Source organism: Lepidochelys kempii, chromosome 8, assembly GCF_965140285.1.
Source record: "Lepidochelys kempii isolate rLepKem1 chromosome 8, rLepKem1.hap1, whole genome shotgun sequence".
NCBI lineage: Eukaryota > Metazoa > Chordata > Testudines > Cheloniidae > Lepidochelys > Lepidochelys kempii.
This window is the reverse complement of record NC_136387.1, coordinates 75,844,381-75,858,240: the sequence shown is the minus strand read 5'-3', so window position 1 is coordinate 75,858,240 and position 13,860 is coordinate 75,844,381. Positions and strand designations below refer to the sequence as shown.

Genomic DNA, 13,860 nt, shown 5'->3' with positions numbered 1-13,860 from the left:
AACGCAGGGCTGGATTTCAGAGCGCTAAAACAAAAGGCAGGACGAGATTTAAGTGGGCTCAGCCGGCGCGGCTCTGGTGGAAGAGTGAAACCGGCGACGAGAGAGAAGATCAAAGATCCGCAAGGTTTTATGGGCTAGATCTGGCTTGATTCTCTCGCTCGCTCGCTGGCTCCTAATTGCTCACAGTCAGCCGCCTTGCGCTGGCTGGCTGTCCTGCTCGCTTCCCCCAAGCATGCTGCTGCTCTGGAACAGCTGCTAGGCTAGGGACCACAGTCCTCTGTCCCAGGCAGCAGGCCACCCAACCTTGCGAACCATTCAGTTTCCTCGTCAACTTCTTAAATATTCAGGAAGGGGAGAAAGGGAGAAATACACAGAGAGAGAGAGAGAGAGAGAGAACAGACCACAGCTAGAACAGCAAAATGATCATTTCAAAAGCATCTGTCTGTCTGTCCCTCATGCAGCTCCGGAAAGACTGAATCCCGCAAACAAAAGAAATCATCACACTATTGTCTTAACCATCAGCTTTTAAAAAAAACATACCTGACGATGTTTAAACTAAGGGCTCGGGTAGGTAGGACTTAAAAAATATAGAAACCAAACATACAAATCTTACAGATCATTGAACAGTGGCCCTAAAACGACGGGCTCTGGTTTGGGGACCCGAATTTCTTGCATCAGTTAACTTCAGTAAAATTAGCTTACTTAGATTTCCATTTTTTGTTACAAAAAGATAGTTTATTTCTGGTTTCTTTCTCTCTCTCTCTCTCTTTTTTTTTTTTTTTGTAATTTTCAGTCACAAAAAAAAAATCTATATTTTGTCACCTAAGCATTTATTTTACTGAGTTCAAAAAGACATGAAAAGGGAGAGGGGGGAGAAATCATGTATTTTTTTAGTAAGGTATATAAGTGAATTTTTGACAACATATAATAAATATGATATATCACTTCGCACTCAGTCTGTTCAAATGTACATTTCCTTTCAGATTACGGAGCATGCCACTTTTCAATTAGAAAAAAGGTCATGAGAAATCAGTGCAAAGTTCTCCGTTACCCCTGGTCTTCCGCGCTGAGGGACGGGAGGTTGGGTTTGTTCTTTGTATCCCTCGGTCCTCCAGAGTCTCTGCTGGCTCGGGTCTGGCTCCCTCCCTCCCTCCGTCTCCCGTTCCGAGCTTGCCTAAATCATTGCTCCGTCTCGCAAGCCCTGGAGGTGTGTTCGCTGGGTTGGTTTGTTTCACTTACTGGATCGGCTCTGGGTTCATGGTTCAAAAGTCCCTGCTCTGATTGAATCGTCTCCGGGGCTGGCTCTTGGCTGCCTTCAGAAGCTCCTTGGCCCCCTTTTATCTCCCCCGCAGTCGCTTAGCTCCTGCTTTTGGTGGTCGGTTTTTATTTGGGGGCAGAGGGGGGCTAGCGGCTGGGACAGCGGCGAGCTCTCACCGGGGGTGCGGGGTACCCGGGATAGGGCTGGCCAAGGGGTTGAGAGCGGGCTGACCCCCGGGCCCCAGGCCGTGGATGAGCACGCGGGGCACGAGGGGCCGCTGGAGCTGAGGGTGCGGAGCTGGGGGAGTCCGGTACATGCTGCTGTACATGGCCGCGGCCGCTGCAGCCGCTGTCGTGCTGTCCATGCTGCCCAGCAAGCTCGGGTGGTAGAAATAGGGAGAGGGGAACATCCTCTGGAGAGCGGAATAATTCCCGGCTTCGGCCAGCAGCTCCAGTCCCACAGCCGTCTGCCGCTTCCACTTCGTCCTGGAAGAGAAGGAGCACACAGGTCTAGAGCTAGCCCGGGACCAGACCCCGGCCATGGCTGCTCTGTTTCCAAGGGCCGAAAGAGTTCCCCAGGGACGTGAACCCCAAACCCTACCTGTCCTTGAAAATTCTCTTTCACACACACACACACACACACACTCCCTCTCTCCTTTGCAACCCGAATGTCTGCTCCGCCATCCTGCCCTGGCAAACAAATCAGTGGGGAAATCGACCTCAGGTCCCCGGGGTTTAGCCACACGCACAATGAAATGAAATGAAATGAAATCCAAAGGACAATTTCCCCTTCCGTTTGCAGGCTTTCCGGAGTGCGACGTTCTAGAATCGCAGGTGTCTGCCTTCAAACTTTGCAGTGTCACGAAACCTGCGGGACTGATTGGTCCTGCATCCTAAAAACCGAACTAAAAATAAATAATAATAATAGTCAAACGGTTCCTGCAACATAAAGACGCAGGAAAATATCTAACAAAGAAGGGCGAAATGCTTTCATTTCTAGACAGCAGGGATCCCCGCTATAACAAAATATTGACTCTTAGTTTGGCAGCATGTTTATAGCGGCACACACGGCATTTTCGCTCTCCTGACCCAATATTTCAACAATTTTGTGTCCCGGCCTTTCCCCCTTGCCGAACCGCTCCCTGTGCCGAAGCCCAGTGAGCTGCCTTGCGAGATGTGAGCTGGTGAATACACACACTCACTGCAATCCCAGCGCAATTAATAAACATGGCGCCCTGTTTAGATTGGATACAAATGACACTAATGTTTTCCGACAGAATTAGGGTGGCTGAAACCGTATGTAATGAGACAGAAAATTGCGGCAAAGATGACAACTGGACGTCGTTTTCCAAACCGAGTCCGCCGCGATCAGAAAACACATACGCTTACTTGCCTCTTCGGCTTCACAGCGCGGACAAATGGAAACCAAGCACTTTTGTCTTGTTTTTTTAACCCGACCCATTTTACAACGTGATTCACTAGTCACTGTCCTAAGAGCACACACGGAGAAATCCTCGCCAACCCCGCGATGTCCAAACGGGCCACAGAGGCATGCCCAGAGCAACACTGCCTACCGAGATTTCAGCAGGATTTCTTTCCCGGTGGGTAGGTGCCTGGGACACAGGAAGAAGGACATGGCCCCAGTTTTGCAATCAAGATTTGGCCATTACTTATTCATGTGTGTATTCGTTCATATGTATACGCTCTGCTTTATTAAGTAGCCACGGCTGAGACGACTTGGTTGACTGACTAAACTGGCAAGTGCAGGCAACCTGCACGGGCGCCTCCCTGGCTTTTCTTGGCCCTTCCTCGAGAGCGACTGCAGCCGCCAACACCAGGCGTTTGTTTCGCAGTTTACTTACTGACTTTATTATCCTTCCTCTTACCTGTCCATTTAATTTCATTTTAGGCACGTTGCTACTCCCTTTATTCTAGCACGGGCAAGGAGAGAGTGTGTGTGTGTTGGGGGGGGGGGGGTTGTTCCTTTCTGCCATCTACCAACAGTCACAGATGTTTGCGCTCCCTGCCCAGATCTCACTGCGATTGCCTGGAGAGGTGGGGTGTATTTCTTCCCCCGGCCTTCAGACCGTTTAGCTCAGACTGTCTGAGCGGCAACTCTGTTTTTAGGGGTTTGGGGAAATTGTGTTGTTGTTTTTTTTGCGGGGGGGGGGGGGAAGGCGGAGCTCCTTGAGACTGCCCGCCTCCCTTACCTCCGGTTCTGGTACCAGGTTTTGACCTGCGTGTCGGTCAGGTTGAGAGCCGCAGCCAGGTCCATGCGGTCTTGCACGCTCAAATACTTCTGCCGCTCGAAGCTCCTCTCCAGCTGATTGAGCTGATGGTCCGAAAAGGCCGTCCTCGCCTTCCGAGGTTTCTTCGCTCGGACTGGGGGGCTATCCCGGCTACTTGTAATCTCCCGGTCGCCCTCTTCTTTTGTCCCTAGGAACAATTCACAAGCACAACACTAGAAACAGGGTCTAAAGCAGCAACCCAAGGCAAGGCTGCTCGGGGTCTGGGACTCGGGGCAAAGTCGATTTCTTTCTAGAGTCGATTATCATCTGACTGCTGCATTCAGGACTCCAAGGACATCCCTTAATTTAGCTGATGCCTTTTCGTACCTACGTGTCTAAGTGGGTTTGACAGGAGGGTCTGGCGGTTTCTCTCTATGCAGCCGACAAACAGTCCCCCTTTCTGGGGTAAGGTTTTTCCCCTTTCAGGTCCACTTGGGGGAGGTTAAAATAAAGTGCAGAACAGCTAGCGCATCAAATGTGCTAATGCCTCCGACAGGATATGTCACCCAAGCACCAAGTTGAGCTCAAATTGCTGAGCACGTCCCGGTGACAGCGCTAAGATTTCCGGATTCTATTTGTCAACTTTGGTTTTTTTGCTGAAATGCTGGGAAATCGATATGTCAATCCATCTCTGTTTGTACCAGTTTTTGCAGCGCTTCTTGATCTTCCCTGCAGGAAGAACAATAATCTCTCTAATTGACCCACTGGGGAGGTTGGTGCACAAAAAATCGCCAGACCAGACTGTTCATCTGTTTTGGGCACTCTTATGCTAATGTTAAAATAGCAAAATGAATGGCACACATGAGCGTCTTTCTATTATTCATCGCACAACATGGCAAAATAGGTGAATGGCGTAAAATTAGGAAAATGTGTCCTCTCACCGCATAGTTTAAAGTGTGCCTCGTGCAAAGCCATTTTACAGAAACCAGCGAATCCTTCTTCGGCATAAATTAAGGAAAAGGCTTTTCAAAGGGCAGCTATCTTCTTAAATATAACCCCCACGCCCATACACACGCATATATATGTATATTTAAAACAGGAAATACCCCACTACTGCAGACTCCGCAGGTGTACACAATTCGAAAAAGAGAAACATCCCATCCCAGCATAGGAAAACACTGGGAGCTCATAAAATGTAAAAAGCCTTCTACCGTGATCTAGTGAAAAGTTCTTACCTACTTTTAGATCTGCTTGGAAATTTGTCCTATTAAATTAAGTGCTGCTAAACCTCTGTGCTTGGTGTCATTTAAACGGATTAGCATTTAAAAAAGAAGAAATGCATCCAAGTTTAAAAAGAAACAAACGGTCAGACTTTTTTTTTTTTTTGCCAAACAACTAAACTAAAAAAAGAGGGGCGCCCCAGCAAGAGAAAAAAAGATTTATTTCTCCAGGGATCTGATATTTAAACAAAAAAAAATCAGAGACAATAATTTAAAGAGAATTGGATTTTACTGTTTTTTGGTGGGATTTTTTTGGTTTTCGGTTTTTTGTTTGTTTGTTTGGGTTTTTTGTTTTTGTTTTTCGTTACAGCTCCTGAAATATCAGAAATGTGACCAGGGAATTGAATCGCGTCCCATATCAAATTGTGTACAATACTGGCCACCGGAGAGTCATACCATAAGGTTATTATTAATCAATAGCATTAGTGTTATTAGGAATCAGAGTGAAACCCTGTCACGACAGAGGCTGCTCAAAAGCCATGGCGGAAGCGGCAGAGGCGGCTGGGGTAATATACTCACCGTGGCATTTGAGATCATTCTGCGTATCGTCGCGTTTGTCTAGTTTGGTTTTGCTGTCCTCCTGCTCTAGTTTTGGCCTGAAGCTCTCGTTGGCTGCGTTGCCCTCTTGTTTTGGGGTGTGATGGGGAGAGGAGACACTGGTGCTGTAAGGTGCACAAGCCGCCAGCGGTTTGCTGTCGCCCAAAATGTCTTTAATTAAAAAAGAAGAGGTGGAAGTCCTGGGGGCAGAGTTGCCTGAGCCCAACTGTTGTTGCTGTTGGGGTGATTGCTGCAAACTTTGCTGCTGCTGCTGCTGGCTGTGATGGAGATGGTGATGCTCTTGCACCAGATGCTGCTCAGGGTGCTCCATGGTGACGGAGATGGGGGACGAGGGAGCCGTCCCTACTGTGTCTATCTCCGAACAAGGGGACGGGGTGGCCTGGTTTCTAAAATCCGCAGTCCTGGCATCGCTGTTGAGCTGGCGAAAGTCTCCGTTCATCATGCCGGGGCTGCCTGAGCCGTTAGTAGACAAAATCGTGTCTATTCCAAAGCTCGACCCGCTAGATCCTTCCATTGTGGTCACTCAGAGAGGCGCCTTCATCCCAGTCCTCCAGCCGGGGCTCGGGAGGCTCGAGTCACCGCCACAATCGGATCAATACATAAAACAGCAAGGAGAACGTCAGTGTCTTTCAAACAAACAGAAAGTGGGGGGGGGAGGCGAGAGGGGGCTGGGATGGCGACAAGACGGGCTGGTGGAAGGGCAGCCACGGGACTAGGAAAGAAACAATCCCCAGCCTGGGGGGGAGTGACCAGGGAGAGGACGGAGAAGGCGCGAGCAGCAGGCTCAGGCGGTGCGCTCGGACACACACGTGGGCTTGGCCGGGTTGTTCACGGGGCGCTACCGGAGCGTGGCCAGCCCGGGCTGGGTCGCCCGCCTAGGTCGCATCGCAGCGGGCGGCAGCCGCCGCAGGAGGCGGCAGGGCGCCCGGGGCCGGGCCGGGGGCCGCCGCGGAGTTAGTGAACTTTCTCGGGAAGTTGAGGCGCGGCGCAGGGGGCGGCGGCGGCAGGAGACGCGAAGCGGGACGGACCCCGGCCACTGCCGCGCTCTTCCCGGTGCAGCCCGGCTCCTCTCGGCTCCAGCGACTCCCTCCCGTGACGTCACGGCCATTGCCAGCCGCGTCCCCCCTCCGCTTTATTATAAACCCTGGGTTTTTTCCGCCAGCCGGCACAAGCCCCCATTGGCGGCCCGCGCGGCCCCGGCTGACGCCGAGGAGCGGCAGCCAATGAGCGCGGGCCCTGGGGCCCTTGTCAATTTGCGAGCCGGGGCTGGTCGGCTACAGCGTCTCCAGGATTCCTTCTGCAGTCTGTCTCCAGCCCGATTCCAGTGCGCGCCGCCGCCTCAGTCATCAGGCGCGGTAGCGGTGATCACCACCACCGCCACACAGAGCAATAAAGTGCAGCGTGTGGGAAGAGAAAGAAGGGGGGGGGGGGTTGCCCATTAGTTTAAGAGGTGAGATCGAGTAACAGAGGGGGGAGATGATGATGGGGGGGAAAGGGCAGCATGGAAATCCAGTGTAGCCATCCCAGCCTGCTCGACCCACTCTTTTGAAACTCACACCTGCCATAGAAACTAAAAAAGGTAGCAGACATCGATGGGAAAATAAATGACAAGGACCCCATGAGAACATGGGCAAAAACTTCCAAGGGACTTGTTTCCTGGCTTCAGCCTCCTGGTGTTTTGTAGTCCCTTGGCTAGCCTGTGAGAGCAGATGCCCAGGTTTCCATCGCACGCCAGGTTGATGGGAAATGCTTTGCATTTATTGACTAGGAAACAGGGGGGGGGTTGCATTTATTGACTAGGAAACGGGGGGGGGGGTTCGGTTCTGAGCTGAGCGAAAAGGCTTCTGCTCTCCAAAGGGGAAAAAATTAAAAGGAGCGCGAAGCCTGTCAGGAAACTAGAAGAAGCCAGTGCAGCACCCAAAACAGTTTCCAGTTAGAGAATGCATGCCAATTAATCCGGATTTACTAATAGAGCAGAGGCACAAATGTCCTCCCAGTTTAGTGACTCGGTTGCAGCCGTTCTGGCTTCCCCGAGTCCGGGGGTATTGCTTGAATTCGTTAGCCCCTTTGGGCTCTCTCGGGTTTCTCTTGTTTTAGCGTTTCGTTTGGAGTGGGAATAGTTACTGTCGATCCGCCTGGGACTGCAGGAAATTATTCCACTGGTTCTTCGGAGGGCATCAACTTGTGTTAATTTCTCTAGGACGACTCCAACCTGTCTCTTGTTGAATGTCAGAGTAATGGGAACTGCCAGTGACAAGACGTCGTATTACTCCTGATTAAGTACCGTGTCAACCTAATTAGCAGAGTAATTATAAGGTGCTAATGAATGATTCAAAGTTCTTTGAGTTACATTTTACTTCGAATTACCATTTTAAGGACCCCATGAATCTAAGGTAAACCGTGCTAGCATCACTGCCATGTCAGCCTGCAAGAATATATTTCTTACCACATCAAATGGCAATTAAAGTCTCCGAGCTTTTTCCTTAAGTTACATTAATTAAAAAATAAAGAAGGCAAAGGAAAATATATTTCAAAAATATTATAACAAGGCATTTTAATTATCTATGACTCTCCCTCCCTCCCGACCAAAAAAAAAAATCATCTTTTTTTGCCAGTCTTATACATTGAAATGAGTCTAACTGACAACATGAAATCAAGGGATGGGTGGATTCACTGAGGTGGCAGAAGGCTTTTATGTGGGGGCTGTATCCTTGCCGACGGAAATAGATACAGGAAGAATAATAGAGGGACGTGAAACAGGATTAACTAACGTACGATATTTAGAGGCGTAATGTTCGCTGATAGCGTTAGACAATGTGCTAGATGAGAGGCATTAAAGCTAAAACTGACAGTTCACTAGTTCAGTGCAACGCCACAGGGAAAAAAAGAAGAAAGAAAATGGGTAAATAAAGTACCTGAGCCAGGTCTGAGATAATCTTCGTTGTGGACAGGTGTCTATGGAGAGCTTTCTTTTTGTTAGTACAGAAAAAGATTTGCTGTGATGGCTCTTCAGTGTTAGCTGAAAGCCTCCTCTTATTTTGGCTACCCCATCATAGCGAGCCCCTCTTTAACAATCTCCTGCCATAGGTCAAGCTGAGATTCATCGTAGTTATTGATGGATTGCTGGGTTAGGCATAAAGCAGCCTTAAAAGGTCGGTATTTTTTATGATATTCTATTTAATCATGAAAATTCCTGCATAAAACTACCGAGATCATTAATCCTACGCGCAGAACTGCAGCATTCATTGTTACATCTGTCCAGCAGACCCTCTCCTCCTGGCATTTACTATTAACTGCCGAAAATATGTCACTGGGTGGCAGTGATGACATTGGATCATGTTCTTTCTCGAATTTATACTTTTTAAAAAATATTGATTCGGGGCATTATTTGCAGGGATCGAAGCCATCAGCATTCCGCCGCGGCGCATTTCCTAAAGAAATATCCGCATTAAAAGTTGGAGGAAGATTGGTGCCGCCAGGGAAAACACATAACATAGGAGACTGAGTGATAGCACAACAAAAATCAATTATTCCAAATCCTTTATAAATAATTCATTTCAGATTGGTTTGGTTTGGTTTATACGCCTAACATGACTGAAGAGTGAAAAAACCGCCCATAGCACAGCTTGTGTTGTGTGGTTAGAAATGTTATTGACTCGTAATATTTAACTACGTGGGCAAAGAAATCAGGAATTTGACCCAGTGGCTGAGGAAATGTAGAGGGGATAGCATTTATTCCGGTAAGGAATCAAGCCGGGCCAACATGTACATCTGCCCGCTTGCAAACAACCTATGCAGGATATAGTCTCTTAAGACTTATAAATTACATTTTCGTGGAAAGGGAGGCTTTGATTCAAAAGGCAGCTAAGGAGACCTTTTAAAGCGGAATCCGCTGTGAAGTATAGATCTAAAGAAAAAGCAATGCAGTAGTTGGCTATGTAGCGATTCCTGCCTTTGGTTTTAAAACAAGGCTTGTAGTCACGACGTAAACATAAATTATGACCATTTACCCCTCCCAGGTAAGCTTGAAATAAAGTAACCATTCCCATTTTTGCAAGCTTACACGGTTTTTTTTACAAGTTGACGGGATACATGACGATATATTTGTAATCAATTAATTCTTTCATAAATCAAAGGTTGAAAATAAAATCTAAGAACAGTGGATTTAAAATTAAACATTGTTTAAAACGTATTCGACTTTTATTTACCTTTAGACTGCTTTCCCGTGTCGAAGAACAATCTAATTCAAGGAATTATTTGCGTATTAGCTTCTTGTAGATTTGTTCGGGCCTTTATTTCTGCATTTAAACAAGGAGCATATTTATGGCATTTTCGTTGCAGTTCAGAGAATGGATTGTTTAACTAAAGTATTTAAGAAGTTTTCCTAGTAAAGCCAAAACTTTGACTCTGGCAGCTGTCGAGCTATCAGCATCAACTTATATATATAGGTCTGTCAAGTTACTAAATTCATCTTCATCTGGCTTTATGCTGAAAAGCTACAAAGTGTAGAGACGGCTTTAAATTTTTAAGCCACTAACACATTTTCTTGTTTCAGGTGTCTCATGATTTTGGAAACAAAATATGTCTTTCACATCTCCTGTGTTTAGCTTTGGTGTTTTGCTTTTGCAGAAGTTGTCTCAGTCTGCTTTGTAACGGAAGTGAACTGTGAAGGATAGCCATCTGCTTCTACGGTAGATTTTGATTTTGATGTTCTATCCCCATTCATGTTTAATTTACACGTGTCTTTAAGTGTCCAGTTGTTGAAAACAGAAAGCCTGATCTGGAAGAGATGCAATGGCTCCTTTGTCCACTGGGAGGCGATAGGGGTTACCAACAGATCATCTATTGTCTAAGAAAGAATCTTGGTCCAGGGAGAACAATACTTTTAGTGCTGCTTTGCTGATGTAGTTAACATGTTCATTGTCCTGAGAAATCTTTATTCTTTTTTCTAATAAATCATGTAAGGTTTGCACTATTAAAAATTAAAAGCAGATATCTTTTATATATTTTAAAAGTTAAGAGAAAAATTGAAAGAGAATGACCGACCTAGGGAAAATTCCCCAGAAGTACTGAAGGTTTCCTAGAGAATAAACGAAGGCTCCAGCAGCAGTCGAATTTGTTCTGCTATCTTTCTTTGCAATTTACAAAAAAAGTATATCCTAATTATCTCCAGGGAAATGTCTGATCCGAAATAAGATGTTACACTGGCATAATCCTTTAAATAACAATACGCGGGCACAGGATTTAGAGCTTAAAGTCATGTCACCAAACAAACAGTTAATACTTTTATTATCATGGCTCTCTCTGTTTATTCGCGTGTATATTATTGTCAAAGCTGAAATGTTTACGAGAAAAGACCTAGAGCAGCATATTTAAAACTTTTGCTTGTTTGTTTCTAGGTGGGGATTTATTCTGATCGTTTCGATGCCACTTTCCCCTTCTCTAGTGCTCGCTTTTGCTCCCTGACGCTACAGAGGGCTTTACAAAAGGCAACTCGTCCTGAACAGAAATCTAATGGAGCCAGTTGTACCAACGTGAGCTAGGAAATCAGCTGCTAGGTTAAAACACAAACCCATGTGTGCCCGCAGATCTTTTGCGAGGAGAACTGCAGATATTTCCCCCTCCCACCCTCCATGACCTTTTATAGGCAGGAACTGGAGACACACAACTGAAGGTTTTTCTCTTTTGACTTTTGTTATCCTTGGCAGATCTGGAATACCCGGGATCAGCTCGTCCCACCCCCACCAGCTCCTTGGAGGAGTTAGGTGATGCTCGGCCTGTTCCGCCCAAGCAGGATAACAGCCCTTAGACAACCACAGGGCCCCATAGTAACAACGATCAGGGTTCGTGTAACTTTCTCACTCCCTTTCCCTAGGAAAGCCGCAGAGGGGCTGCTCGCACGCACCTTCCAGGGGAGGCCGTTTCTCGCCTTCAGAAGTTCTGTCCAACCTGCCCAGGTGCGTGAACCGGAGCGGCCAGCCTGGGCTGGGCCTGCCTGGCAGCCGGGGGGCAGCGTGCGTCCAGGGGGGACGAAGGAGGACGTGCGGTCGATTTGCACCTGGCTAGGCCGGCTCGCGGCAAGGGAACCGCTCGGGTTTTGCCAGGTCTGGCGGAGCCTCAGCCCGGACCGCAGGGGCTTTGCAGCCGGAGAGCGCGGCTCCGGCTCGCCCCACCCCGCGGGCCCGCTTCGCCTGACTCCCAGCCTCACGCGGAGGGGCCGGCGGAGTTTGCCACATCTCCCCCTACGTCGGGAAACCCTGACCCGGGCCGGGCCGGGCAACAATGCCGCTCGGGAGCCCTCCTGGAGCGCGCTGCGGAGCCGCCTCTCCCGGCCCACAGCCCAGCTCTGCACCGGCGCAGCATCTGATTTCGTCCCGCGGATTATTGGGGGGGGGACCCCAATCAAAGCAATGAGCGAAGGTGCCACTCAGCGGAGGAGAATTCATTCCCGATGTTAATTAACAGGCAGCTAATTAAAACGCCACTTTGAGCGCTAATCAATCGCTTTATTAAATCGGGAGCAGGAAGGGGAACACATTGAACGCTACCAGTTAGGGTATCATGGTATCGAGCGGACGGTCGATGCGGGGACAGCGGATTAGAGGTTTGCACCCTATCGATCCCTGCCCGCTGTAGCTGCGGTGTGTGGGAGGCTCAGATCTGCTGCCTTCTCGGCTGCCCGCGGCCAGCAGGAGACAGGGGGCGCTTTAGAGACGAGCCCGCCTTCCCCAGGGGCACGGGCCCTGAGAAGCGGCCGCCACAGAGTTACCCCGCAACACACCATACCAGGAGCGCTGTCCATGGCACGCCCAGGCGGCTCTCGGGGCGGGAGAAAGTTCCCCAACTCCTCCCACCGACCTGGACTTTTCAGCGACTCTTCACACACTACTTTCCCCTGCCCGGGCTTTGTAGCCACAAGAGCAGATCCACGTGGGGAACAAGCGAGGCTCTCGGCAGAGGAAGCCCGCTGGCCAGTGCTCCGGGGCGCACAGAGAGCTGCTCCCCGCCTGTGTCCTCCCAGAGCCTCCCTTAGCCCCTGGAGGGAGGTGGGGCCGTTCCCGCAGACTTTGGCAGTTCCCGCAGACGCCTTCCACGCGCGACAAAGAGCTGGGGAAATGATCACGCTCCGGCAGGAGGCCAGAGGGGTCGCACACGTTAGTCCGGCCCCAGCGAGCCAGGGCCTCTCCCCAAGGGACTGCGGGCTCCCACGGCCCACACTGACAAGTGGAACCTGGCTGTTCTCTCCTGTGTTGGAAACCCGCCGCTTCAAGCGGCTGGGGACACAGACACAGGCCTCAGAGACCGCTCAACCAGGAAGCCCAAACCCCAAGTTTTACAAGCATTTTCCTTTCCTACATTATTGATATGCGTGGTTTCTCCCGGAGGGAGGCCCACTTGGCAATAACAGGAGATGTGAATTGGAATGGGCGAGCCCATAACCAAGGGATCCCATTCTGTAACAAGATGGGGTGGGGAGGGAAATCTTGGCTCCTGGCTTGATATTAACAGTTCAGAGATTAAACCTACGCTGGAATATTCTGCCTTTGTCCTTCTTCAGCAAAGCAGGAAAGACGAGCGCAGAAAAAACACTGTGTGTGTATATTGCAAAACTGCATCCTAATCTATTCCCGCGGGAAAGATTCCAGAGTATTAATATTTGTATCATTATTATTATTATCATTATTATTCAATATCCTGTGTGCACGGTTAGCACTAATTAGACACCAGTGTCTCCCCGATGGGGGTGATGTATCCGAAGTAACGTTCTCTATCTCCGGAGCATCAATAGAGGGCCAGAGCTAAGGGAAAGGAAGACCTTTCTCCCCCCTATAAAGTGCAGGACCATAGGCCCCTCTGCTGACAACCTGGACTGAGGGAGCTGGCTTCACTGAGGGAGCTGCCAAGGCAGCGATTTCAGAGTGACTCTGAGGCCGCAATGAACAGAGCGGCGCTCCCCCCGTGTTGATTTACACGCGGGCCTTGCTTAGGAGCCGGAATTCGGAATAAAGTCCAAGGGAGTCTCCTCTCTGCAAGCCTCTGCGAGCTGCCAGGGTGCAGTTGGTGTAGCTGTCTTTCTGGTCCCTCCCCTCCACAACACACACTCCCCAGCCTGGAGAAGGGGCTTTCACCACCTTCCCCGGGCGCTGGGAGGCTGTGCAGGATCCCATTGACTTAGTCATAAAAACTTCTGGGAAGGGGGGGGAGGGAAAGAGCCCCTCGTACTGTGAAATTTAACGGCCTGAACATCCCTTTGTTAAAAGCTGCTGCTTGACATTTACACACGTTTCGGAGTTGGAACAAAACGCTGGGGGAAGCGTGGCAGGGCTGGGGTGAGGCGTATGAGGCCCCGGCGCTGTGGGAGGACAGAGATAGCCAGGGCATTTACGCTTGGGGATGTGCTTTGGACACAATTTAGCCCTACAGAAAAGAAACAACACTGCTAGCGCCTTATATCCCCCCCTCCCCTTTCCTACCAGCCCTTAAAGCCTTTTTCTTGGGACGGAGTGGGGTAGGTACCCCCCCTCCGTGGGTCCTCC

The 13,860-nt window shown here is 49.4% G+C and overlaps 1 protein-coding gene across 1 annotated transcript; it reads right to left on the bottom strand.

Annotated features, from left to right (window-relative positions):
* Window positions 1-985: 985 nt before the first annotated feature.
* Window positions 986-5,840, bottom strand: BARHL2 (BarH like homeobox 2). The gene is made up of 3 exons (XM_073358227.1): window positions 5,285-5,840; window positions 3,468-3,693; window positions 986-1,743 (listed from the first exon to the last, which is right to left on the bottom strand). Exons 1-3 carry the CDS (start codon window positions 5,835-5,837, stop codon window positions 1,431-1,433), a joined length of 1,092 nt encoding a protein of 363 aa, XP_073214328.1. The 5' UTR covers window positions 5,838-5,840; the 3' UTR covers window positions 986-1,430.
* Between the last annotated feature and the right edge of the window lie 8,020 nt (window positions 5,841-13,860).